The 24,993-nt window shown below is 37.9% G+C and overlaps 1 protein-coding gene across 1 annotated transcript in view; it reads left to right on the top strand.

Annotated features, from left to right (window-relative positions):
* The window catches only part of SYCP2L (synaptonemal complex protein 2 like), a 68,674-nt gene that overhangs the window by 30,577 nt on the left and 13,104 nt on the right, over positions 1 to 24,993 (top strand). Inside the window, exons 14-19 of the mRNA XM_015449902.4 lie at positions 311 to 440; positions 6,405 to 6,478; positions 6,634 to 6,703; positions 19,190 to 19,291; positions 20,208 to 20,314; positions 22,890 to 22,981. Coding sequence (XP_015305388.4) covers positions 311 to 440; positions 6,405 to 6,478; positions 6,634 to 6,703; positions 19,190 to 19,291; positions 20,208 to 20,314; positions 22,890 to 22,981 — 575 coding nt within the window. The remainder of the gene's footprint in view (positions 1 to 310; positions 441 to 6,404; positions 6,479 to 6,633; positions 6,704 to 19,189; positions 19,292 to 20,207; positions 20,315 to 22,889; positions 22,982 to 24,993) is intronic.

Genomic DNA, 24,993 nt, shown 5'->3' with positions numbered 1-24,993 from the left:
ATCAGGTGCCAGCCTCTCTCTTTTTACCTAACAGAATTTATGATTTCCAAGGATTCATGAGATTTTCATTTCTGTATCTCCTGAAAGAATAAATGATCTAGTTCAGATTCAGTACCATGGCATTAAGCTAATATCCACCCCTCAACTAAAAACACACAGAAATTCTGAATAGAATTAGCATTTATTTTCAAATGGAGTAAATCTAATACTTAAGCTTCTTAAAGTAATATTGAAAATGTCTTAGAATATTTTGATAACTTGTTTTGAATTGTTATAAATGTTAACACTTTAAAAAGATACTATATTTTAGGCTAAGCTTCTGTCACCATCACAGAAAGACATACCCAATCAAAATAACACCGTATCTCCAAAGACTTCTGAAAAAAAATTCCAAGATAGTTTTGCTTTTTCGACTCCTGAAGATTCTGCCCAGAGAACAGGTACATGATTTTCCGTTGACTTACACAGAAAAAATTTGTATTCGGGAAAGGAAGTTTGAAGTAAACAAAACATTTTCATTTTAATATATATTAAAGAAAATATGAAGATAACATTGTTCTTTACCTTAATGTCTCTTATTAGAAAATAACAGAGGATATGATGTTTTCATTTTGCTTTGCCATTTGAGATCAGCTTGTGCCCAAGAATTGCTGGTGTCTTCTTTTTTTAAAGAAGCAAGACATCTCAAATTATGACCTGTAGCAGGGGTTGGTAAACATTTTTTGTAAGGTTCCAATAGTAATTATTTTTTGCTTTTTGATCCATATGGTTTCTTTTTCTTGTCTTTTTTTTTTTTTTGACATGGAGTCTTGCTCTGTCACCCAGGCTGGAGTGCAATGGTGTGATCCTAGCTCACTGCAACGTCTGCCTCCCAGGTTCAAGCAATTCTCCTGCCTCAGCCTCCCATACCCAGCTAATTTTTGTATTTTTAGTTGAGATGGAGTTTTGCCATGTTGGCCAGTCCATTCTGGAACTCCTGACCTCAAGTGATCTGCCCACCTTGCCCTCCCAAAGTGCTGGGATTACAGGCATGAGCCACCACAGCTGGCCTTGATCCATATGGTTTCTGTTGTAACTATTCAACTGTGCGGTTGTTGCACAAAATTGGCCGTGGATAAGATGTAAGCCAATGGGCTAGCTGTCTTTCCATAAAACTTTATTTATAAAATGAGTAGCAGACTGGATTTGGCTTGGGGGCCAGAGTTTGCCCACCCTTAACCTATAGGCTTTTTCTTAACCCTCAATGTATTTTATTTTCGCTGTCTCCTTTTTTAAGTTTGTTAAGAATATGATTTTGTTTGTTAATAACAATATTAATATTGTTTATTATTCTGCAGTTCAGTACATTGCCAGGCATACAATGATATTTAGTAAGTACTTCAATAACAATCTGTTAGTGTAGCTGCCACTGGAAGAAAATAAATAGGGAAAATAAAAAAGTAGAGAGGAAAATGTAACATTCAAGAATAAAAGGGGTCAGGTGCTGCAGTGGCTCCCTCCTGTAATCCCAGCACTTTGGGAGGCTGAGGCAGGTGGATCACCTGAGGTCAGGAGTTCGAGATCAGCCTGACCAATATGGTAAATCTCATCTCTACTGAAAATACAAAAATTAGCCAGATGTGGTGGCAGGCTCCTGTAGTCCTAGCTGCTTGGGAGGCTGAGAGGAGAATTGCTTGAACTGGGTGGTGGAGGTTGCAGTGAGCTGAGATTGTGCCACTGCACTCCAGCCTGGGTGACAGAGTGAGACTCTATCTCACAAAGAAAAAAAAAAGTAAAACAGAATAAAAGAAAGGAAGAGAGCAAGAGAGGGAAGAAAGGAACAAAGTTACTACCAAAAAGTAACAATCAACAAGATGGCAATACTAAGTTCTTACCTACCAATAATTACTTTAAATGGATTAAATTCTCCAATCGAAAGACACAGAGTGGTTGAATGGATAGAAAAAAATGAGATTCAGCAATATGCTGTTTACAGGGGACTCACTTTACCTTAAGGACAGGTATAAACTGAAAGTGAAGGGTTGGAAAAAGATAGTCCATGCAAATGGCAATCAAAAGAGAGCAGGGATGTGGCTACACCTACATCAGGCAAAATAGACTTTCTGTCAAAATTTGTCACAAGAGACAAAGACTAGATGATGATAAAAGGGTTAATTCATCAACAGGAAATAGCAATTGTAAATATATATATGAACCCAACATTACAGCACCTAAATATATAAAGCAAATATTAACAGAATTGAAGAGAGAAATAGCAATACAATAACAGAGTTCTTTAATTTCCTCACCTTCAACAGTCCATAGATTATCCAGATAGAAAATCAATAAGAAAACAGTGGACTTGAATAATACAGTAGACCAGATGAATCTAACTAACATATACAGAACATTCCGTCTCACAGTGGAACACATACTCTTCTGCAGTGCACAGTGCACATGGGACATTCTCCAGAACTGATCATATGTTGGGCCACAAAATACATCTTAACAAATTTGAAAAGACTGAAATAATCTTAGAGATCTTTTCTGATCACAGCAGTATGAAACTAGAAATAATAACAGGAGGAAGATTGGAAAATTCAAAAATACATGGAAATTAACACACTCCTGAATAACCAATGGATCAAAGAAATTAAAAGGGAAATTTAAAAATCTTGAGATAAATGAAAATGGAAACATACCAAAATTTACGGGATGCAGCAAGAGCAGTGTTAAAAGGTAAGTTTATAGCAATAAATACCTACATTAAGAAAAAAGAAAAATCTCAAATAACTTCACCCCTCAAGAAACTGAAGAAAGAAGAAACTAAACCCAAAGTCAGCTTAATGAAGAAAATAACAAATATTAAAGCATAAATAAATGAAATAGATACTAGAAAAGACAATAGAAATGATCAATGAAACTAAGAATTTGTATTTGGAAAGAGTGAAATTGACAGACCTTTAGCTAGAGAAAAAGAGAGAGGACTCAAAAGAAAAAAACATTATATATGAAAAAGGAGACATTACAACGGATACCGCAGAACTACAAAGGATCATAAGCAATTACAACAAACAAATTATACACCAACAAATTAGATAACCTAAAAGAAATGGATGAATTTCTAGAAACGTGACCTACCAAGACTGAATATGAAGAAATAGAAAAGCTGAAGAGACCCAGAATGAGTAAAGGGATCAAATCAGTAATCAAACCTCCCAACAGAGAGTAGCCCAGGGCCAGACGGTGTCATTGGTGAACTCTACCAAGTATTTAAAGAAAAATTAACACCAATCCTTTTCAAAGTCTTCTGAAAAACTGAGGTGGAGAGAACACTTCCAAACCCATTTTATGAGGCCATCTTTACCCTCTTGTCAAAGCCAGATAAGAATGCTACAAGAAAAGAAAATTACAGACCAATGTCCCTGATGAACGTATATGTAAAAACCTTCGAAAATACTAACGAAACTTACTAAATAGCACATTAAAAGGACTATATACCATGATAAAGTAGGATTTATCCCTGAGATTCAAGGAAGGTTCCACATACACAAATCAATAAATATGATAAACCACATTAACAGAATGAAGATTAAATTCCTAGAATCATCTCAATAGATGCAAAAAAAGCATTTGACAAAATTTAACATCCTTTCGTAATAACTCTCAATAAATTAGGTACATATGGAATGTACCTCAATATATGACAAGCCTATAGCCAGCATTCCACTCACTGGTGAAAAGCTGAAAGCTTTTCCTCTGAGATCAGGAATAAGACAAAGGTGCCTACTCTTGCCACTTCTGTTTAACATAGTACTGGAAGTCCTACCCAGTTCTATCCAGGCAAGGAAAAGAAATAAAAGACATCAAAATTAGAAGATGTTAAATTGTTTTTGTTTAAAGATGACATGATTTTACATATATCAAACCCTAAAGGCTTTACCAAAAAACTGTTAGAACTAATAAATGAATTCAGTAAAATTGCAGGATACAAAATCAACATACAAAAATCAGTTGTGGAGTTTGCTTCTGGGTTTCAACAAAACTACAACAAAACAAAAATGAGTTGCGTTTCTAGACACTAACAATAAACTAAGAAAGAAATCAAGAAAATCTCGGCCAGGTGTGGTGGCTCACGCCTGTAATCCCAGTACTTTGGGACGCTGAGGCAGGCAGATCATGAGGTCAGGAGATCAAGACCATCCCAGCTAACACAGTGAAACCCCATCTCTACTAAAAATGCAAAAGATTAGCCGAGCGTGGTGGCACACTGTTGTAGTCCCAGCTACTCGGGAGGCTGAGGCAGGAGAATCGCTTGAACCCAGGAGGCACAGGTTGCAGTGAGCTGAGATCATGCCACGGCACTTCAGCCTGGGTGACACAGTAAGACTCCATCTCAAAAAAAAGAAAAAAGAAAAAATCTCACTTATAATAGCTTACAAAAAACACAAAAATAACCAAGGAGATGAAAGATCATACTCTGAAAACTATAAGACATTGATGAAATTAATTGAAGACATAAATGGAAGAATATCCTATGTACATGGATTGGAAGAATTAATATTGTTAAAATGTCCTCATTAGTCAAAGCAATACACAGATTCAATTCAATTGCTATCAAATTTCTACTGGCATTTTTCACAGAAATAGAAAAAACTATCCTAAAATTTATATGGAACCACAAAAGACCCTAAATAACCAAAGCAATGTTGAGAAAGAGGAATACAGCTGGAGGCATCACACTTTTTGATTTCAAAGTATATTTAAAAACTATAGTAATCAAAACAGTATAGTACTGCCATAGAGACAGGCACATAAGGCCAAAATAACATTATCAGCCCAGACATAAACCTACACATATATATGGCCACTTAATTTATGAAAAGGGCACCAAGAATACACCATGTGGAAAGGAAAGCCTCTTCAATAAATGTGTTGGGAAAACTGGTTATCCACATACTAAACAATGAAATTGGACCCCTCTCTTACACCATATACAAAAATCAACTCAAAATAGATTAAGACTTTAAGATCTAAAACTGTACAACTACTAGACAAAAATAGGGAAACAGCTCTTTGACATTGGTCTCAGCAATTATTTTTTGCATACAACCCTAATAGCACAGTAAACTTTTGGGACTGTGTCATACTAAAAATCTTGTGCACAGCAAAGAAAGCAATCAATCAAATGGAAAGACAACCTAAAGAATGGGAGAAAATATTGGCAAATCATATATCTGATAATAGGTTAGGGGTTAATATTCAAAATAACTTCCACAATTCAAAAGCAAGAAAACACATAACCTAATTAAAAATGGGTAAAGAAGCTGGATAGACATTTTTCCAGAAAAGATGCGCAAATAGCTAATGGTGGGTATATGTGCTCAACATCACTGATCATTAGAGAAATGCAAATCAAAACCATAATGTGATATCTCACACCTGTCCAGATAGCTATTATCAAAAAGACAAGAGAGAACAAGTGTTGGCAAGGGTATGGAGAGAAGGGAACAATTGTACGTTGTTGGTGGGAATGTAAATTGATGCAACCATTGTGGAAAACAGTATGGAGTTTTCTCAAAAAAATTAGAATTGTATAGAATCCTTCAATCCCACTTCCATGTATATATCCAAAAGAGATAAAATCAGCATCTTGAAGAGATATCTGCACTTCCATGTTTATTGCAGCATTTTTCACAATAGCCAGGATGTGGAATCAGCCTAAGTATCAGTCAGTGGATGAGTGAATATAGAAAATGTGGTATATATAAACAATGGAATACTATTCAGCCTTAAGAAGGAAATCAGGCCATATGCAACAACATGGATAAACCTGGAGGTCATTATGTTAAGTGAAATAAGCTAGTCACTAAAGGACAAATACTATATAATCTCACATATACACGGAATGTAAAAAAACCCATAGAAACAGAGTAGAACAGTGGTTGCCAGGTGCTAGGAGGTGGGGGGAAAGAGGAGATGGTCCTCAAAGGATATAAACTTTCAGGCATAACATGAACAAGTTCTGGGATCTACAGCACAGGCAGTGATGGATGTGCTCATTGATTTGAAAGTGATCATCATTACACCATGTATATGTATATCAAATCATCAGAAACGAGTAAGAGGCAATAAGGGAGGGGATTCTAAGGGAGAGAAGAGAAGAATCACAAGATAGAGGTGGAAGAATCCCTGCCCATGTTATTTGAGGCCGATCTAGTTGAAGTAACTGGCTGTTAATCTTACCTACAGATGTACAAACCTAATAAGAATTCATGTCCAGAAGATACAGTCAGTAGATTTTTGTTTCACTTAGAACTGTGTCCCTTTTTTTGATGATGAGATTTAATATCTAGAATGATAGTGAATTCTTATTGCTTTGTTACTTGGCATGTATTCACTTGAAACTTCTCTCTAATGCTCAGAGCTTCAAGGTCCTCACTCGCTGAGCAAGCTCACTTCCTTGGAGCACCCAGAAGATGAAGAAAACATATCTAAGGTACTATTTAATTGTTGGTTATTCATCTGATTTTCCAGAATTAATGTCATATTTGCATAACACATTGGCTATTCCTTTTCACGGGGTAATATAACACCACCTGTTTCCTGCTTCGCCATAAAGGACATATATTTGTGGTCTGTTCTGTTTTTAAGATTGTGAACCAAGAATCGCTAATGGAAAGTACTAGCTTGAAACATAAGCTGCAAAACTTGGAAGACAGAGGTGAGAGAATAGTCCTTTTTTTTGGGGGGGGGGCCAGAATAAAATGAAATTAATCTGATTTTGGCAGACTGGGCTGTTACTCAGATTGCAGATCAAGTCACTTTGCACAGTGACTTTTGCCAGGCCGTGGAGGGAAGAGTGTGAGCTGCTTATTAGTTCTAAATGTTCATGAAGGTTAGGAGGAAAAATGGAGGGCTCCATTCAGAAACCAGGACCTCTTGTGCCAAGGAAGGTATAGCCTGGGACCTGAATCCCACCAGCCAGTCACACCTCTCCAGCCTCAGAGGAGGGCACAGTGCGGGTACTTTCCTAAGGATCTCATCCAGAGCTTATTTCATTCTCAAGCATGTACTTGCAGTTTATAAGAAATGTTCTAAAACATTGTGTGGTCAAATTATTAAAACTTCTGAGTTCATTTACTCATGTTAACAGTGGTATAAAGATTCCCAGCCTGGTCCACAATGTTGTATATAATATAATGTAATGATATAATACTTTTCTACTGTTTATGATGTTTCTTGACTGCATTTTTTCTCTACTTTAAAAAATTACATATCGAGAGGATTCAACTGGTTATAAATATGTGTAGGATATTTAGAAAATTAATGCAACAAATATCTGCAAGCCATCATCCAGTTTTAGAAATATAACATTACTATTGCTTTCAAAATCCTGGTATGCTTTACCTGAAACCCATCCCACCCCCTCCCCTTAATTTTATGTCTGAATCTCTGCATTTTTGTTCATTTGTGCATTGGGGGAATTCCATACATTCAGAAGAGATAGTCAGATGTGTACAGTTTAAAGAATGACTATAAAGAGAACATTTGTGTAACCACAGCTCAAACTGGGAACTAGAAAATTGCCATTGGCTTACAATCCTTCCATACCAGATTATTACTTATTAATTTCTTTCATCCCTCATGGAGGTAATGACTTAGGACTTTTGTAAAAACCCTTCAGTTACTTCTCTTTATACTTTTGCTTTCTCCGTATATATCCCTAAATAATATACAGTTTAGTTTTATCTGATTTTAAATGTAAACAAATGACATTATACTGTATATGTTATATATGGCTTCTTTTGCTCAGTCGTTTGTGAGATCCATTCATGCTAATATGTGTAAGTGAAGTATATTTCTTTAGCATTCAGTTACATGAAAATACCACATTTAAAAATCCATTCCAGTGCTGTGGGATATTTGGATTTTTGCAGTTTGGGTTGTTAGAAATAATGCCACTATGAAGAATCATGCACATTTCTCCTGATACACGTGTTAAAAATCTTGTCTAGGTACATTTTTAGGAGTATAATTGCTGGGTTACAGAATATGCATACCTTTAACAATTTTACATATGCCAAACTTTCTCAAAGTGACTGTATGTGTTACTTTTCCACTGGCTGTGTATGAGAGCCCTGTTGCTTCACATCCTCACCAACACTTGGTATTTTAAATTTCTGATGTGTGTGTGTGTGGACACTGAAGTTTTAATTCAAATATCCCTGATTGAAGTTTAGCATAGTTTTATGTGTTTATTAGCCATTTTAATTTCCTCTTTTGTGTAGTGTCTAACATGTCTTGCCTAGTTGTCTATAGAATTATCTTCTTATATTGATTCCTAGGAATTCTTCATAATACATTCTGGACACTCGTCCTTGATTATGTGGCTTGTAAATACCTTCTTCCACTGTGTGGTCTGTACTTCTTTCTCTGTATAATGCGTTTAAGATTGCTTTTTTGATAAACCAAAGCTTTTAATTTTAATAAATTCTATTTCTTCAATCTTTTCTCTGTGGTTAGTCATATGAAATTCTTACCAAAAACATATGATCATATATTATTTCCTATATTACTACATTTAATGCTATTCATTTCTCTCTAAGTACTGCTTTAGGTGCATCTCACACATTATAATATATAATATTTGTCATTATTTACTTTAAAATATTATTTTTTATTTTTTAATTTTTTATTTTATTTTATTTTGAGACAGAGTCTCACTCTGTCACCCAGGCTGGAGTGCAGTGGCGTGATCTTGGCTCATTGCAACCTCCGTCTCCCGGGTTCAAGCGATTCTCCTGCTTCAGCCTCCCGAGTAGCTGGGATTACAGGCATGTGCCACCATGCCTGACTAACTTTGTATTTTTAATAGAGGCGGGGTTTCGCCATGTTGGCCGTGCTGCTCTTGAACTCCTGACCTCAGGTGATCTGCCTGCCTTGGACTCCCAAAGTGCTGAGATTACAGGCATGAGCCACCATGCCCGGCCTAAAATATTATTTTTTTTTATTTCTTTATTGACCAGATGTTGGTTAGAAATACATTTGTTAATTCTTAGTGGTATAGGAGTTCTTAGCTATCTTTTGGTTATTGTTTTCTAGTTTGATTGCATTGTGACTAGAGAACATAGTCTGTATGATTATGCCTTTTGAAATTTTGAGATGTACTTTATGGCTTAGTATATGCCAATTTTTAAAAATATTAATTTGTGGTTAAAAGAGTATATTTCACAATCATTGGGTACAGTGTCTATATATGTATATTCATTAGGTTACTTTTCTTGACTATATTCTTCAAATCTTATATTCTTACTATTTTTTAATCAGTCTACTTATTATATCAAGTGCTGAGAGAAGTGTATTAAAACCTTTCGTTATGATTGCAGATTTGCCAGTTTTTTCTTCTGGTTCTGTTCAATTTTTGCTTCCTACAAGTCTTTTTTCTAAAGAATAAGTCTTTAGGCCAGGCATGGTGGCTCACACCTGTAATCCCAGCACTTTGGGAGGCTGAGGCGGGTGGATCACTTGAGGTCAGGAGTTCAAGACCAGCCTGACCAACATGGTGAAACCCTGTCTCCACTAAAAATACAAAAATTAGCTAGGTGTGATGGTGCATGCCTGTAATCCCAGCTACTTGTGAGGCTGAGGCGAGAGAATCACTTGAACCCAGGAGGTGGAGGTTGCGGTCAGCCAAGGTCGTGCCATGGCACTCCAGTCTGGGCGACAGAGTGAGACTCCATCTCAAAAAAAAAAAAAAAAACAAAAAAAGAATAAGTTTTAAATAAAAGTAAAATAGTTAACTTATTGTGTATTTACCTTATGGCATATTAAAACTCTTATCATTATGAAGTGATGACCCCTATATCTGGTCATGTTTTTGTCTTAAAGTCTGTTTATTTTGTTTAGAATTTTCATGGTATAATTTCTAAAAGTCTTCTTATGACTGACGTATGTGTATGTGTTTCCTAATGTTATATATTGTTATATATATAACTTGTAAACAGCCTGTAGTTGGACTTCCTTGTCCCTCATTTCATAGTATGTCTTTTAACTGGAGTATTTAGTCCATTTATATTTCACGTACTTCCCCGCATATTTGGATTATATCTACTAATTTATTTTGTACTTTCTGTGTGCCCCAACCATTCTGTTTTCTTTCTCTCATTCTTTTCATTTTGCATAAGTATTTTTATTGTACTTTTACCTCTACTCATTTGTAGTTATATTCCCTCTTTTTTCTTTTATTGATTAACTTAGAAACCATAACATGTAAATTTCTAAGTCTAAATTTAATTTAGTGTTAATCTAGTGTGACTTTTACATAATGTGTAAATTTCTAAGCCTAAATTTAATTTACTGTTACTTTTCCTCCAGATTATATAGATCTAAGATCCTTGAATTCCATTGGCCTACCCCAACCACATAATGTGTTGGTGTTCTTTATTTTAAAACTTGAGGTTGAATTTTTGCTTTATGAAAATGCCCATTCAACCCTTATTCTTGAATTTTGCTGGGTGAAGAATACCATGTTGGCAAAACTTTTTCTATCATACATTAAATAAATTATTCAGTTGTTTTTTGTATTCTATTCTTCCTGATGAAGATTTAGCTGTCAATCTACCAGTCACTCTTCAAAGGTAATTTGTCGTTTTTTTTTCCTCCTTCTGAATATATATAAGATTTTTTCCATTTATCCTTGGTAATGTTCCACTTATTAAAATTTGTCTAAGTAAGTCTAAATACATCTAGGTAAGCAAAAACGTTTTTGTTTATGTTCCTTGGCATTTGTAGGGAATCTGGAATATGACATGTCTTTCATCAGTTCTGGGAAATTCTCAGTCACTATCTCCTCAAGTATTGCTTTTGGCTCATTCTTCTTTCTCCTGCTTGAACTCCAACTAGATTCTACATCTTTTAGCCACTCCTACATATTTTCTATTCCTTCACTTTATTTGCATGCTAGATAATTTCATCTGTTTTTCACAACTACCTGTTCACCAGTATCTAATACTGGACCTATCATTGAATGTTTATTATATTTTTTTATTTCTAGAAGTTGTTTGGTCCTTTCTAGAGCTGCTAGGTCCTTTTGTGTAGTTCCTATTCCCTGAATACTTTTTTTTTTTTTTTTTTTGAGATGGAGTCTCGCTCTGTCACCCAGGCTGGAGTGCAGTGGCGCGATCTCAGCTCACTGCAAGCTCCGCCTCCTGGGTTCACACCATTCTCCTGCCTCAGCCTCCCGAGTAGCTGGGACTACAGGCGCCCGCCACCACACCTGTCCAGCTAATTGTTTGTATTTTTAGTAGAGACAAGGTTTCACCGTGTTAGCCAGGATGGTCTCGATCTCCTGACCTCGTGATCCGCCTGCCTCAGCCTCCCAAAGTACTGGAATTACAGTTGTGAGCCACCGCGCCTGGCCTCCCTGAAGATATTTTTAAGCTTGTTTTTCTTTGTTTAAATAGAATAGTTAATCTTCTTCCCTCTTTTTCAAAGTTGACTTTAGTTGTTCAAGGGACTTTTTTTTTTTTTTTCATATAAATTTAGACTAAGTTGATCAAGTTACTTAAGTTCACTGGAATTTTGATAGAAATTGCATTAAATATATGTTAACTTGAAGAGAAGTGACATCTTTAAAATATTAAACCATCCCACACAAGAGTATGAAATGTCTCTCTATTGGTCTGTGTCATTGCATCCTTTATTGAGTTTTAAAGTTTTCTCTATGAAGGGCTAATGTATTTTGGGGTAATTCTTAGATATTTATGATTTTTTTACCATTGTTTTAAAATTTGTTATTGCTAAAGTTGAGCGATACTGTTGATTTTTATAAAATAACCCTGTATCTGGCAACCTTGCTGAACTCCTATTAAGTCAAATAATTTATCTGTTGATTCTCTTAGTTGTCCTGAGTAGATGATTCTATTACTTGCAAAAAATGATAGATTCTTTCTCCCCTTCTGATACTTACATCTCTTATTTTTCGTTCTTCATATCATTGGCCAATATCTTTAGTATGTTTTAAACATAGCAGTGAAAATCTGCATCCTTGTCTTTTTTCTAATCTTATAGCAAATGCATCTAAAGTTTCTCTGTTAAGTAAAATATTTGTAGTAGATTTTTGGTATCGAATTTTTACTAGATTAAAGAAGTTCCTTTCTACTCATAATTTGCTGAGTTTTTAAAAAATCATAAATAAGTATTGAACTTTATGAAATGCATTTTTCTGCATCAACTAAGATAATCAAATGAATTTTCTCCTTTGGTTTCTTTTTTCCCTCCAGCTTTATTGAGGAATAATTGGCAAATAAAAATTGTATATATTTATGGTATGTAATGTGATATTTTGTTATGCATATGCATTGTGAAATGATTACCATAATGAAGCTAATTTACATATCCCCTCACATAGTTATCTTTGTGTGTGTATATGTGTGTGTTAATAATAAGGATCTACTCTCTCGGCCAGTTTCAAGTACATATACATTATTATTAGCTATAGTCACCATTGTATATCTCAGGTCTCTAGAACTTATTCATTTAATAACTGAAAGTTTATGCCCTTTGACCAACGTCTCCTCATTTTCCCAACCCCTTGATTCTTGAAGGTAACCATCCTTCTATGCTAAGTGAAAGAAGCCAAACACAGACCAGGGCTGCATAATTTTACTTATATGTGGAATTTTAAAAAGTACAACTCATAGTAACAGACAATAGAAGGGTATGGTGGTCCTTTTGCTTATTAATATGACAAATTATATCAATAGGTATTATGTTGTTCAGCCATACTTGTGTTCCTGGGATAAACCTCCTTTGTTTGTGGTATGTTTTAAAAAAGATACATTGTTGGACTTATTTAGTGAATACCTTATTAATGAACTTTACATCTACGTTCATGAGTGGAACAAACCTGTACTTTTCTCCTACTGCTATTATCTTGCATTGGAATCAGTGTCACACTAGCCTGTGGATGGAGGCCGGGCAGCTCTCTCTCTTGCTGGAAAAGTTTATAAAAGATAAAAAATAACTATTTTTTAAAAGTTTATAAAACCACCTGGGAATTTGGGGGATGGGAAAATGTTGTTATTTCAATTTCCTTAGTAGTCACTGATATACTCAAGTTCTCTATTTCTTCTTGGGTCAGTTTTGGAATTATATATTTTTCTAGGAATGTCTCAGCATCATATTTTTTAGTGTGCTTCTTAATGTTTAATTTAATTTTAATCATTGTAGTTGTTTCCTTTATATTGTGTACATGCTTATTTGTATCTTTTACTCTTGATAAGTTTTACTAGAAGTCCATCTTTTAAAGAATTGGTCTTTTGGTTTGTTACTCTTCTCTGTTTTTATTTCCATTGTTTTATCTTCTGTTGTTATCTGCTTTTTTAAAATTTTTACTTCTTATATCTTTGCATTTATTCTGATGTTCTTTTTCCAGTTTTTGAGTTAAATACTCATTTGTTTTTAACCTTTCTGTTTTCTTGATAAATGCATTTAAGTTTTCTTAGGAATGCTTTGGCTCTATCACATTTTGATAGTAGTGTTTTTGTTACCATCAATGCTTAGTAGTTCTTCCTTTTTGTGTATTTTTAAAAACCCAGTTATTTAGTAAAATTTAATGTAGTTTCCAAGCATATGGGATACTTCCGTTACTTATTGCTAACTGTTTGCAACATGGTCAGAGAAACACAGTCTGTATAATATCTTTCCTTTAGAATTTACTGGGATTTACATTAAGGCCTAATTGGACTTGCCTTATGGCTGAAAACAGCATCCAAATTTCATGAGTGTTCTGTATGCACTTATCTACTTCCCTTTGTTGTATATTATATGTTTTGAGGCAGTGCTACTAGGTGCATCAGGAAGTGACTCTTCATCTTCAATCTTTTTTTCACCCTTGTGAATTGCTATCACATAAAGAGCTTTTACCTGGATTTTAAAAAGTCTGATCTGACAATCTCTTTTAATAGGAACAATTAATCCATTGTGCTTCCATTGATAAATTTGGATTGAGTTTTCTTGTCTTTGTCCCACATTCTCATTGTTTCTGTCTTTGCCTTCATTTAGATTTATAATTTTTAATCATTTTCCCCCTTTTCCTAGTTTGGAAGTTTTCATCCCCTATTTCTAAAGTTAACCCTAGAAATTTTAACACACACACTTTTAAAAGCTTCAAGTTAATATTTTTACCATATTCCAAACAGAAGAAGGACCTTCAAACACTAACTTCAATCACATTTCCGAACATTTAGTTTCCAAACATATGGGTTATTTTAAAGGTATTTCATTACCTTTTGCTAACTTTTTGCAAGATGGTCAGAGAAACAGAGTCTGTGCAATATTGTTTAGAATTTATTGGGGCTTATATTAAGGCCCAGTTGGACTTGCCTTATGGTTGAAAACTGTATCCGAATTTCATGAGCATTCTGTGCTGTACTTATTCTTCTGACCATTTAGCTGCTTCTCCAGTTTTTCTAATTCGTAAAATATTTTCTGTTGGTATTACTTCACTCAGTGTTTTATTAGATTTACACTCAGATTTAATCATTTTGCTCACAATTCCTTTTTGCATCTTTCCTCCTGGTATCACTGTCCTTTTGTTCTTTTTGCCTGAATTACTCTAAAAAATATTTTCAGCATTTTCATTACAGGATTGATGTTTCTTTTGGAAAACAGAGTCTAAGGTCCAACTGGTCTTTCCTTTTTGTAGTACGATCAGCAGGAGCCCTTCCCTTAACTCCCTCTCCTCCAGCACTCCAACAGAAGCTGGGAGAGAAGAAGAGACGTGTGTCAGAGGGACCCTCAGACAGGCTGGAGTGCAGTGGCACAGTTTTGGGTCACTGCAGCCTTCGATTTCCTAGGCTCAAGCAATCCTCCCACCTCAGCCTCCCAAGTAGGTGGGACTACAGGTTCATGCCACCATGCCCAATGAATTTTTGTAATTTTTGTAGAGACAGGGATTTGACATGTTGGCCAGGCTGGTTTTGAACTCTTGGACTCAAGCAATCTGTCACCTCAGCCTCCCAAAGTGCTGGGATTACAGGCATGAGCCACATGCCCAGCCAGAGGATAATTTTTTTTTAAGATTTTGAATTTTGCCATCATCTACCTTCTTGGAGAGGTCTCCAGATTCAGGAAGGAGTCAAGAGGATAGCCCCTTCCTAGCTCAGTGCCTGGCATATAGATACACTCCATAAGTATTTGTCAAGGGAATGGAGTAAGAAAGTTAGAAAACCCAACATTTAAGGCTGGGCATGGTGGCTTATGCCTGTAATCCCAGAACTTTGGGAGGCCGAGGCAGGAAGATTGCTTGAGCCCAGGAGTTCAAGAGCAGCCTGGACGACATAGTGAGAGCCTGTCTCTACAAAAATTACAAAAATGTTAGCTAGGCATGGTGGCATGTCCCTGTGTTCCCAGCTACTCTGGAGGCTGACATGGGGGTGGTTGAGCTTGGGAGGATGAGGCTGCAGGGAGCTATGATTGTGCCACTCTATTCCAGCCTGGGTGACAAAGCAAGATCCTGTCTCAAATGAAACAAAAAAGCCAACATTTAATAATGAAACTCTGCTTGATTCCATATTTAAGCATGTATATGTAGTCACAAATATTTATTATCAATTGAGTTATCCATTTTTAATTGTATTAATCTATACAAAAGATATTTAGTAGTCCCCATCAGACTGAGTATTCAACAGTAAAAATCGTCTTTAAATTATCATACTCTTAGCACTTAATAAACATCGGTAAACAAAGCACTTGCATTGGGAAAGCGTTGTAAAAACCACATGGAGGATCTTTCAGTAGATTCTGTTCTTGCTCAGTAAAGACTGTTGGCCTTTATCATTGTTTACCACAGGATGTCACTTCAGAGCAGGGTTTCAAAAAATGCCTTAACTTAGGGGAACTTGGCTGTTAACCACAGGATTGGTTCTGGTCTGGCATTAAACATTGTTTTTAACAGAAGTTTTGCAAGTTGAAAAATACAACACAGATGCCAAACATACGTTCACTGAAACTTGTGCCCAGTCGGCCACCCAAGAGAAGTTCAGAAGCTCCTCAGATCGTACCTGTCTTCACTTTTCTTGGAAATGAAGCCGGGTTCTTGTGAGAGCAGAACACCCTCTTTACATCCACTAACACATACACACGGATTTCACGTTCTTTTAAGATGACTTGACTACATTTGTGTTTATTTTTGAGGTGTTTTCTGTATGTAGTTTTAACTCTGTTATGAAAACATTGAAACATGACAGTGAAAAGCAGCATACGGTTACTGTGGAAACAAAACTGAGCCAACGACATCACTTAGGACCTGCAGCCTCTCCTGATGAAGTGCTGGTTCTTGTGCAGGAGCCTGTGCTCCCTGGAGAGCCATGCCTTTGGTACAGGTAAAGAATTTCACCAGCACTGCCACTTCGAAGAAGGTTTCTAGAAGTCTAGCGATTTCTGTGTCTCTGAAGCCATCCATCTGGATGATCCCTTGTTAGTAGGTTCACAGATTCTGCGTAATTCATTCAGGGGGTGACCAGGTTATTTACATCATGTTCCTGGACTTCTCTCTTTGGTGGATGTAACTAGTGTCTGTGCTGACAGATGCCTTGCTTTGCCCCAGGTATGCTCGGTGGGCGGCGAAGGGGGGAGGATTGAAATTCAAGGCCAAGCTTTGGCTTATTGCTATAAATTTGCCACCAAGAAAAAAAAAAAAAAAGAAGTTCCAGAAGGGGCAGAACAGGCAGTAAGGAAAAGAAATGTGGTGATTGTTGATCAGTGCCTAATTGAGGTAGGTGGAATCCTTTTTAGGTGGTTTCTTTTGGCCCTAACTGGGGTATAGACACCACAGAAGATGCAAGCAAAAAGAAAAGAATAGAGTTGTAATTGGTTCTTTTTTTGATTTTTAAAAATCTTTGCCCTTGAAATGATGGGATCCCCCCAGAAAATATCCATCCAAACCTTTCAAACAAATGGACACACCTAAGTCTAAGTGCAATGGGAAGAAAAGAGGTACTAGCTCCTTTAAGATGCCTCTCACAAATAAGAGTATTTCTTAATGTGTTTCTTTTCTTTTTTTATTACAGAGAGGCTAGATACTGGCTCTTTCTTTTCTAAGTTCTGCAGAATGGAAATGTGATCTCTAATGAATTTTTCAGTTTATGAAAGTACTATTATAGAATACTAATTAGGGTGTCCCATGAGGTCTGTCCTTAATAGTTATTACTAGTTACTATTATTACTGGTTTAGTCCTTTTTGCTTTGAGATAATCCTTTTCCTCTCTTAGTTGGTATTTCTTACCTCTCTTGTTTACCATTTTCTTTTTTTTCCAAATTCATATATTTATAGCTTCCTCCAAAAGATAGTTTTATCAGATCTTAAAGTGCTAAATGTATTAATTGCTATTTGTCTTAAAGTGTTAAATGTACTAATTGCTATTTGTCTATTAATACAGGCAGTTTCTTTTCCTTACTGCCTGTTCTGCCCCTTCTGGAACTTTTATTTTCTTGGTGGCAAATTTGTAGCAATAGCCCAAAGCCTGGCCACTATAGCAAATATATAGTGGCTATTTAGGTCTCTAAAGCTTGTGCTGTTTCTCTACCTCTACCCTCACCACTAGGAGAATTAGAATAACAGAATTGAAATAAACTCTTTATCTGTTGTATTGAGATCTCCATTGGGCATATCAGGTGTTTTATTTGTAGGAGCTTGGGTATTCTGCAGCATTCATCTATTCATTTATTGAACAAATGTTTAGTGAGTGTCTACTATGTGCCAGACACTTCTGTCGGTGTCAGGGATATGGTAGTGAAGAAAACAAAATGCCTGCCCTCATTGGGCTTTACTCTCTAGTGTGGGAGACAGATGACGGACAAGTAAAACATGTAGTATGTTGTATGTGATAAAGGCTGATAAGAAAATTAAGCTGGGAAGAGAGTGTGAAGAGTTGGGAGGCTACATTGAAAATTAAGGTTAGATGGATGGAGAAATCCTTGGTGCAGATCTATGGGGAAGTAATCTGGTCAGAAGGAGTCTCAAGTGCAAAGGCCTTGAGGTAAGACTGTGGCAGGGATGTTCGACAAACTACAAGGAGACCAGGATATCAAGAGCAGAGTGGAGGAAAGGTCACTTGCCTCTTTACCTCTCGCTATCTGCCAGCCGCATTGCCCTGCCTCTCGCACATAGTAACGTCCACATATTCATGGAATGAATTAGTGAAATTGAATTCCAGAACTTTCAGAGAGAACAATCAACAGCAACTAGACAGGTGTGTGACAAAAGAGAAGTCAGATGATGTCACAACTAAAGGTATGGTGGGGGAGAGAGAGTGGTTTAGGTGGGGAGGGATAGACTCGAGTGGGGTTTGAAATAAAGATGTCAATACTTGGAGACACAAGTTGGCCGCTTGAGAGAGCTCAGGCAAGAGAGAGATTTGGAAGTGACAATTGAAGGTGAAGGATTCAGGACTTCCTCCAGGGAGATGGTCTTGGGCAGGAACTCAGAAAGGGAGGGATTCGTTCCATAGGCAGAACCTTGAGGATGGAGGAGAAGCGGGCAGCAAAGAAAAGGAGGAGTTGAGCAAAACGCCAGGGCTCTGTGAACCATGGTGGTGCCATTGATAAGATTGGGAGGGCCCAGGTGAGGACCAGACATGTCTGGGATAAAAGTGAACATCAGCATAGGAAATATTTAGCGTTATGCTGAATTGAAATGGGAATCTATGTTCGAGTCTCTCAAAATCACTTCAGCTGTGAGGAGGCAAGATGGCCTCGTTTATGACGTAGCCTTCAGCATAGCGCCGATGTGCCAGTGTCACCAGCAGATGGCGCGCTCCAGGATGTGAGCTGAAGCACTTCCACAGGCCCATCTGCCTGGTAACCTTGCTGTCTTGCTGTGTAGCTCAGAACCCTGGAAACGTTGCTTTTGATGTCTACCATTACTGCTTCACTTAGGAACGCTCTGCTTAGTGAGCGGTCTGTGATAAGCAGAGGGTTCCTAAACGTGACTGAGCTCATCAAAGGGATGCCTGTTCCCATGTTCAGGTATCAGCAGACATCGTGCTTTGATACTTGGGCTGTGCCTAGTCAATGCACCGAGTAACTCATTAGCAACAGGCAGGGGACAAGTTTCAGATGCTACTTGTCAAAGTTAGATATTAACTGCCAAAAAATGAACAAGATAATTTTGAGTCAAAAGGAAATTTGCTCTGTTTGCCTTTAGACATACCAGAAGGTAGTTTTGCTAAGTCAAAACAATCAAGATTGGAAGAAGAGGTTGCTCCGGGATCCCCTTTCTCAATAACAGAAGAAAGAGAGTTGCCAGGTAACATCATGCACCCAGCCAGTGGTTCAAGTAGGAGTGGGATAAGTGGGTCAGCACAGGATGTACCAACATGAATTACAAGGGAGGTATAGTTTTAAGATCATAGTAGCTACAAAATCCTAAAAACTAAGCTTTGTGTGCTTTTGGAGACAAGCAAATTGTTGCACAAATTATAGATAAAAGCAAGTGCCATTATCCCCTAGCATTTTTATTTCTTCCTCTTAACTCTTCCTTCTGGCAATTTTCAGGGCCCAAGCATTCCTAAAGTTGTAGGTCTCTGATACAGTTGATAGTTATTAACCAAATTTTTGTGTGTGAAATATCTATACCGATTAAGAAGAATGATATGACATGTCTGCATGTTTGAGGCTGCCCTTCTGGACAAATGGTACCACACATTTTGAAACAAAGGGCTCCAACACAACAGATTTGAAAGCATTGATTCCAGACAGCCTGGATTTGAATCCAGGAGCTGCTGGTATGAGCACACAAAACTTATGTGAGCTCCATTAAATGGGAATCCTGACAGTACCTACTTCACACAATTTTTGTGAGACTTAAAAGAACTGATGCTTGCAAATCCCTCAGAACAGCACCAGACCCCTTGCAAGCAAGGGGCACCCAGGAGCAGTTACACCAGAGAAATACCCTAGCCATATGTCCTCCTCAGAACCTCTTACAACACCTTGGCCTGCTTCTTAGACAGAATGTCAGTTGCCCTGCTTTCAAGTGCTGGGAAGGTTTGGAAGAAATGAGCACTTGCCAGAGAACGAGGTCATGTCCGGGCAGTCAGCAGGGCTTCCATGGTTCGCATCTGTGCTTCCAAATAACTCATCCTCTGGGCAACTGATGAATTGAGCAAGTCTAGTTTGAACACTTTGTTAGTTTTATTCAATGTTTTATTTTTGTTTTCCAGAAGGAATTTCCACTTCATCCCTAGAAGTTGTGCCGGAGAACTTGAACGATTCTGCCATTCTCCCAACCTTTGAAAACTTCTCTAGAAAACTGGAAAGAAAATACGAGGTAATAGTCCACAAAACGTAAAAAACGAGAGTGTTATGAATCTGGAGGACATTATGCTAAGTGAAATAAGCCAGACAGTACTGCATGGTCTCACTTATATTGAAATCTAAAAATAGTTGAACTCAGAAACAGGGAGTAGAATGGTGGTTACCCCCGGGGTCGGGGTAGGGGAAATGGGAGATGTTGGATGGAGCATACAGACTTTCAGTTACAAGTTAGTAAGTTCTGGAGACCTAACATACAGCATAGGAGACCTAACCTATAACATAACATCACTATAGTTAGTGATAATGTACTGTGTACTTGAAATTTGCTGAGAGAGTGTATCTTAAGTATTCCTACCACCATCACCCCCAAGAAGGTAACTATGTGAAGTGATGAATATGTTAATTTGCTTGATTGTGGTAATCATTAAAAAATTTTTTTTTTTTTTAAATAGAGACAAGGTCTCACTCTGTTGCTTAGGCTGGTCTCAAACACCTGGGCTCAAGTGATCCACCTGCCTCAGCCTCCCAAAGTGCTGAGATTACGGGTGTAAGCCACCAAGCTTGGCCTGTGGTAATCCTTTCATAACGTATATGTATATCTATCATGTGTATACTTTCAATACATAAAACTTTTGTTTTTCGTTTTTTAGAGACAGGATCTTGTTCTGTTGCCAAGGCTGGGGGCAGCAGTGAAATCATAGTTCATTCTAACCTTGAACTCCTGGGCTCAAGTGATCCTCTCACCTAAGCCTCCCATGTAGCTGGGACTACAGGTGCATGCCAACACACCTGGCTAACTTTTAAAAATTTTTTGTAGAGATAGGGTCTTGCTATGTTGCCCAGTATGGTCTTACACTTCTGGCCTAAGATGATCCTCCTGCTTCAGCCTCCCAAACTGCTGAGATTACAGGTGTGAGCCACCGTACCTGGCCTGATTTTTATTTGTCAATTATACTTCAACAAAGCTGAAAAAGAAGAAAGAAGGAGAAGCTAGTTCATTATGAATTTAAAGTAACAACTTCATATTATTTATCAATGCTGTTGTTAGCCTTCATATGTGAAGGTGCTTCTAAGTGTTTGGGGAGGGGTATTTGTCTTAGCTGTGGTCACTGATTTCAGTCTTTATGAATTGTGGTTTGTATTTATCAGACAGCTATTCCATGTCCATTTGCCCCAATGAGACCAAGTGGACCTATGTGTAAATCAGACTGATAGTTTGGTTTCATTGGTAGCATTTTCAGACAACTGAACTACCGGAAAGCAATGATTTGGTCACAGAGATAGACAAGGAGGAAGGGAAGGAGGGAACCAAGTGGACTAGAGGGGAGTCTGGGGCCAGGCACGGTGATTCATGCCTATGGATCCCAGCACTTTGGGAGGCCAAGAGGAGAGAATTGCTTGAGGCCAGAGTTCAAGATCAACCCATGTAACATAGTGAGACCCTGTGTCTACAGAAATGTTTTTAAAAATTAGCCAGGCATGGTGACATACACCTGTAGTCCCAGTTACTCAGGAGACTGAGGTAAGAGAATCCCTTGAGTCCAGCAGTTTAAGGTTACAGTGAGCTATGATCATGCCGCTGTGCTCCAGCCTGGGCCACAGAGCAAGACCCTGTCTCTATTTTTTTAAAAAAGAGAGAGGAATCTGAGACAAAGATGGAGGTAGACTGTGGATTGGTGGTTGGCCGAGTGGTGGCAGACCTTTGAGACACTGCATACAGCCCATCCCCAAATCTTGTCTGCAAGATGAATATTGGAACCATTTCAATCTTCCTTTTTTGTCCTGTTACTTATAAATCCCAAATGACTTATTTATTAGTACATTTGAGAGAAGTATATTACTCTAACCAACATTCATTTAACTAACTTAGATCTCCAGAGTCTTATTTTCTGTGATACCGGTGTAAGCCAATTAGTAATAGAAATTTATTCATAGTATTCATTATGTGTATTGGTAGTATATTAGGCCATTCTTGAATTGCTATAAATAAATACCTGATACTGGATAATTTATGTTTTTTAAAAAAGAGGTTTAATTAGCTCCAGGTTCTGCAGGCCATATAGGAAGCATGGCACTGGCATCTGCTTGTCTTCTGGGGAGGCCTCAGGAGCTTTTACTCGAGGTGGAAGGCCAAGGGGGAGTGGGTGTGTCACGTAGGGAGAGCAGGAGCAAGGGGTGGGGAGGTGCCACACTTTCAAATAACCAGGTGTCATGATTCGCTATTTGTGAGGATGGCACCAAGCCATGAGGAATCCGTCCCCATGACCCAAACACCTCCCACTAGGCCTCACTTCCGATATCGGGGATTACATTTCAGCATGAGATTTGGGTGGGGACAAATATGCAAACTACATCAGGTAGCATGAGTATAAATTTTTCTATTTCAGCTTGTTCTGTATTGGTACTGAACCTGGGGTAATACCTGACAGGTGTGTAGGATGATGCCTGATCACACTTGTTTAGCACTCATGTTTGCTATGAATATCATTGCATGCTGGCAGCATCTTTTTAACACAAAACATACACTCAATTTATGTAATTATATTAAACCCAAATTTGATCATTTTGTTATTGTTGTTATGATTTAGCTTAGGTACGGAAAGCGTCCACTTAATTCGGAAAATGCAAAGAAAGCACCAGATTGCCTAATAGAACTTTTAAACCAGATGCAACTGTACAGGTAAGTATTAGATTTTCAAACAAAGTCATGGAAGTATGATCACTCACCAACAATGTTTGTCTCATGACCACTGTGCTAGGGCCCTGAGGAGTTGGGGCCTGAGCAGATATGAGGATTGATACGTCATTTAACCCTTCTGGGTTTCTGGTTCTTCACTCATATGATAAGGGGTTGAACTAAATGTCCTTCTTAAGCCTCATGGTCTACCATGATACTAAAATGCTGTTCTTAAAAAAAATTATTATCCAATTATGAAGACAAGGCAAGCATGGATATATATGTTAAAAATGCGGCTAAATGAAATGTGCTATATCCATACAATGGTCTATTATTCAGCCTTAAAAAAGAATTAAATTCTGCCGGGCGCGGTGGCTCACGCCTGTAATCCCAGCACTTTGGGAGGCCGAGGCGGGCGGATCACAAGGTCAGGAGATCGAGACCACGGTGAAACCCCGTCTCTACTAAAAATACAAAAAATTAGCCGGGCGGGGTTGTGGGCGCCTGTAGTCCCAGCTACTCAGGAGGCTGAGGCAGGAGAATGGCGTGAACCCGTGAGGCGGAGCTTGCAGTGAGCCAAGATCGCGCCACTGCACTCCAGCCTGGGCGACAGAGCGAGACTCCGTCTCAAAAAAAAAAAAAAAAAAAAAAAAAGAATTAAATTCTGACACATGCTATACCATGGATGAACCTTGAAATCATTATGGTAAAGGAAAGAAACCAGATAACAGGGAACAAACGTTATGTGACTCCACTTATATGAGGTGTACCTAGAATAGTCAAATTCATAGAGGCAGAGAGTGCAAAAGAGATTGCCAAAGGTTGGGGGAAGGAGGAGCTGTTGTTTAATGGGTACAGATTTCTGTTTGGGATGATGGAAGAGTTCTGGAAATGGATAGTGATGATGGTTACAAAACATTGTGAATATACTTAATGCCATTGAATTTTATACTTAAAAATGTTTAAAAGGGTAAATATTATGTTATGTGTATTTTACCACAGTAAGAAAACACCAGCTGGGCGTGGTGGCTCACGCCTGTAATCCCAGCACTTTGGGAGGCCGAGGTAGGTGGATCACCTGAGGTTGGGAGTTCGAGACCAGCCTGACCAACATGGAGAGACCCCCGTCTCTACTCAAAATACAAAATTAGCTGGGCGTGGTGGCACATGCCTGTAATCCTAGCTACTTGGGAGGCTGAGGCGGGAGAATCACTTGAACCTGGGAGGCAGAGGTTGCGGTGAGCCGAGATCATGCCCTTGCACACCAGCCTGGGTGACAAGAGCAAAACTCTGTCTCAAAGAAAAAAAAAAAAAGAAAACACCATACATACACAATACACACATTTGTATGTGCACATACACACACACCCTTATGACCATGTAACAAGAAATACAAAGGTGCCAGGATTTCAGAGGGGCGAGGAAGGCGAGTGGAGGGATGGGTTTCTGTAGTGGTTTGAGTTAATTCCGAGTGATTACAATGGAAGTGCTTCCTGAGCGAGGTTTTAGAAACAAAGAGTCGAATGGCACAGGGAAGGTGAGAGTAGAACTTGTTCCTTGTTGGAGAGAATGGCCTGTAACTGAAGGAAGGGAAGAAAGGAATGGCCAGTTGATTTGCTTAACCGAGACAGAAAGTTTCTGAGGATGGAATACATTATGACTGAATAGAAATTTTTACTATTTTTCAAAGTCTGGTATGCATGCAGTGTCCTTTGAATGTGAAAGCAAGCCCATGAAGGACTTTGCATTTGTGGAATTCCCATGCTCTTTCAAGGGCACACAATTATCTATGCGTTCACTCAGCAAATGCACACTGAGCAACATCGGATACCAGGCCCTGTGCTTGGTATGAGAGTGAGGTGAGGACGAGTTGTAGATGCTCTTCATGGAAACATTTGACCTAATAGAGAAGACAAACTATAAGCAAGCAAATAAGAAAATTAACAAATAAGCAAATATGACCATTAGACAAAGAATAGCGACTTTTAGAAATGTTAGAGCTAAAATGTAGATGT

Source organism: Macaca fascicularis, chromosome 4 (assembly GCF_037993035.2).
Source record: "Macaca fascicularis isolate 582-1 chromosome 4, T2T-MFA8v1.1".
Classification (NCBI taxonomy): Eukaryota; Metazoa; Chordata; class Mammalia; order Primates; family Cercopithecidae; genus Macaca; species Macaca fascicularis.
Note: the sequence above shows the minus strand (reverse complement) of the source record. Positions and strands in the feature narration are given on the sequence as shown.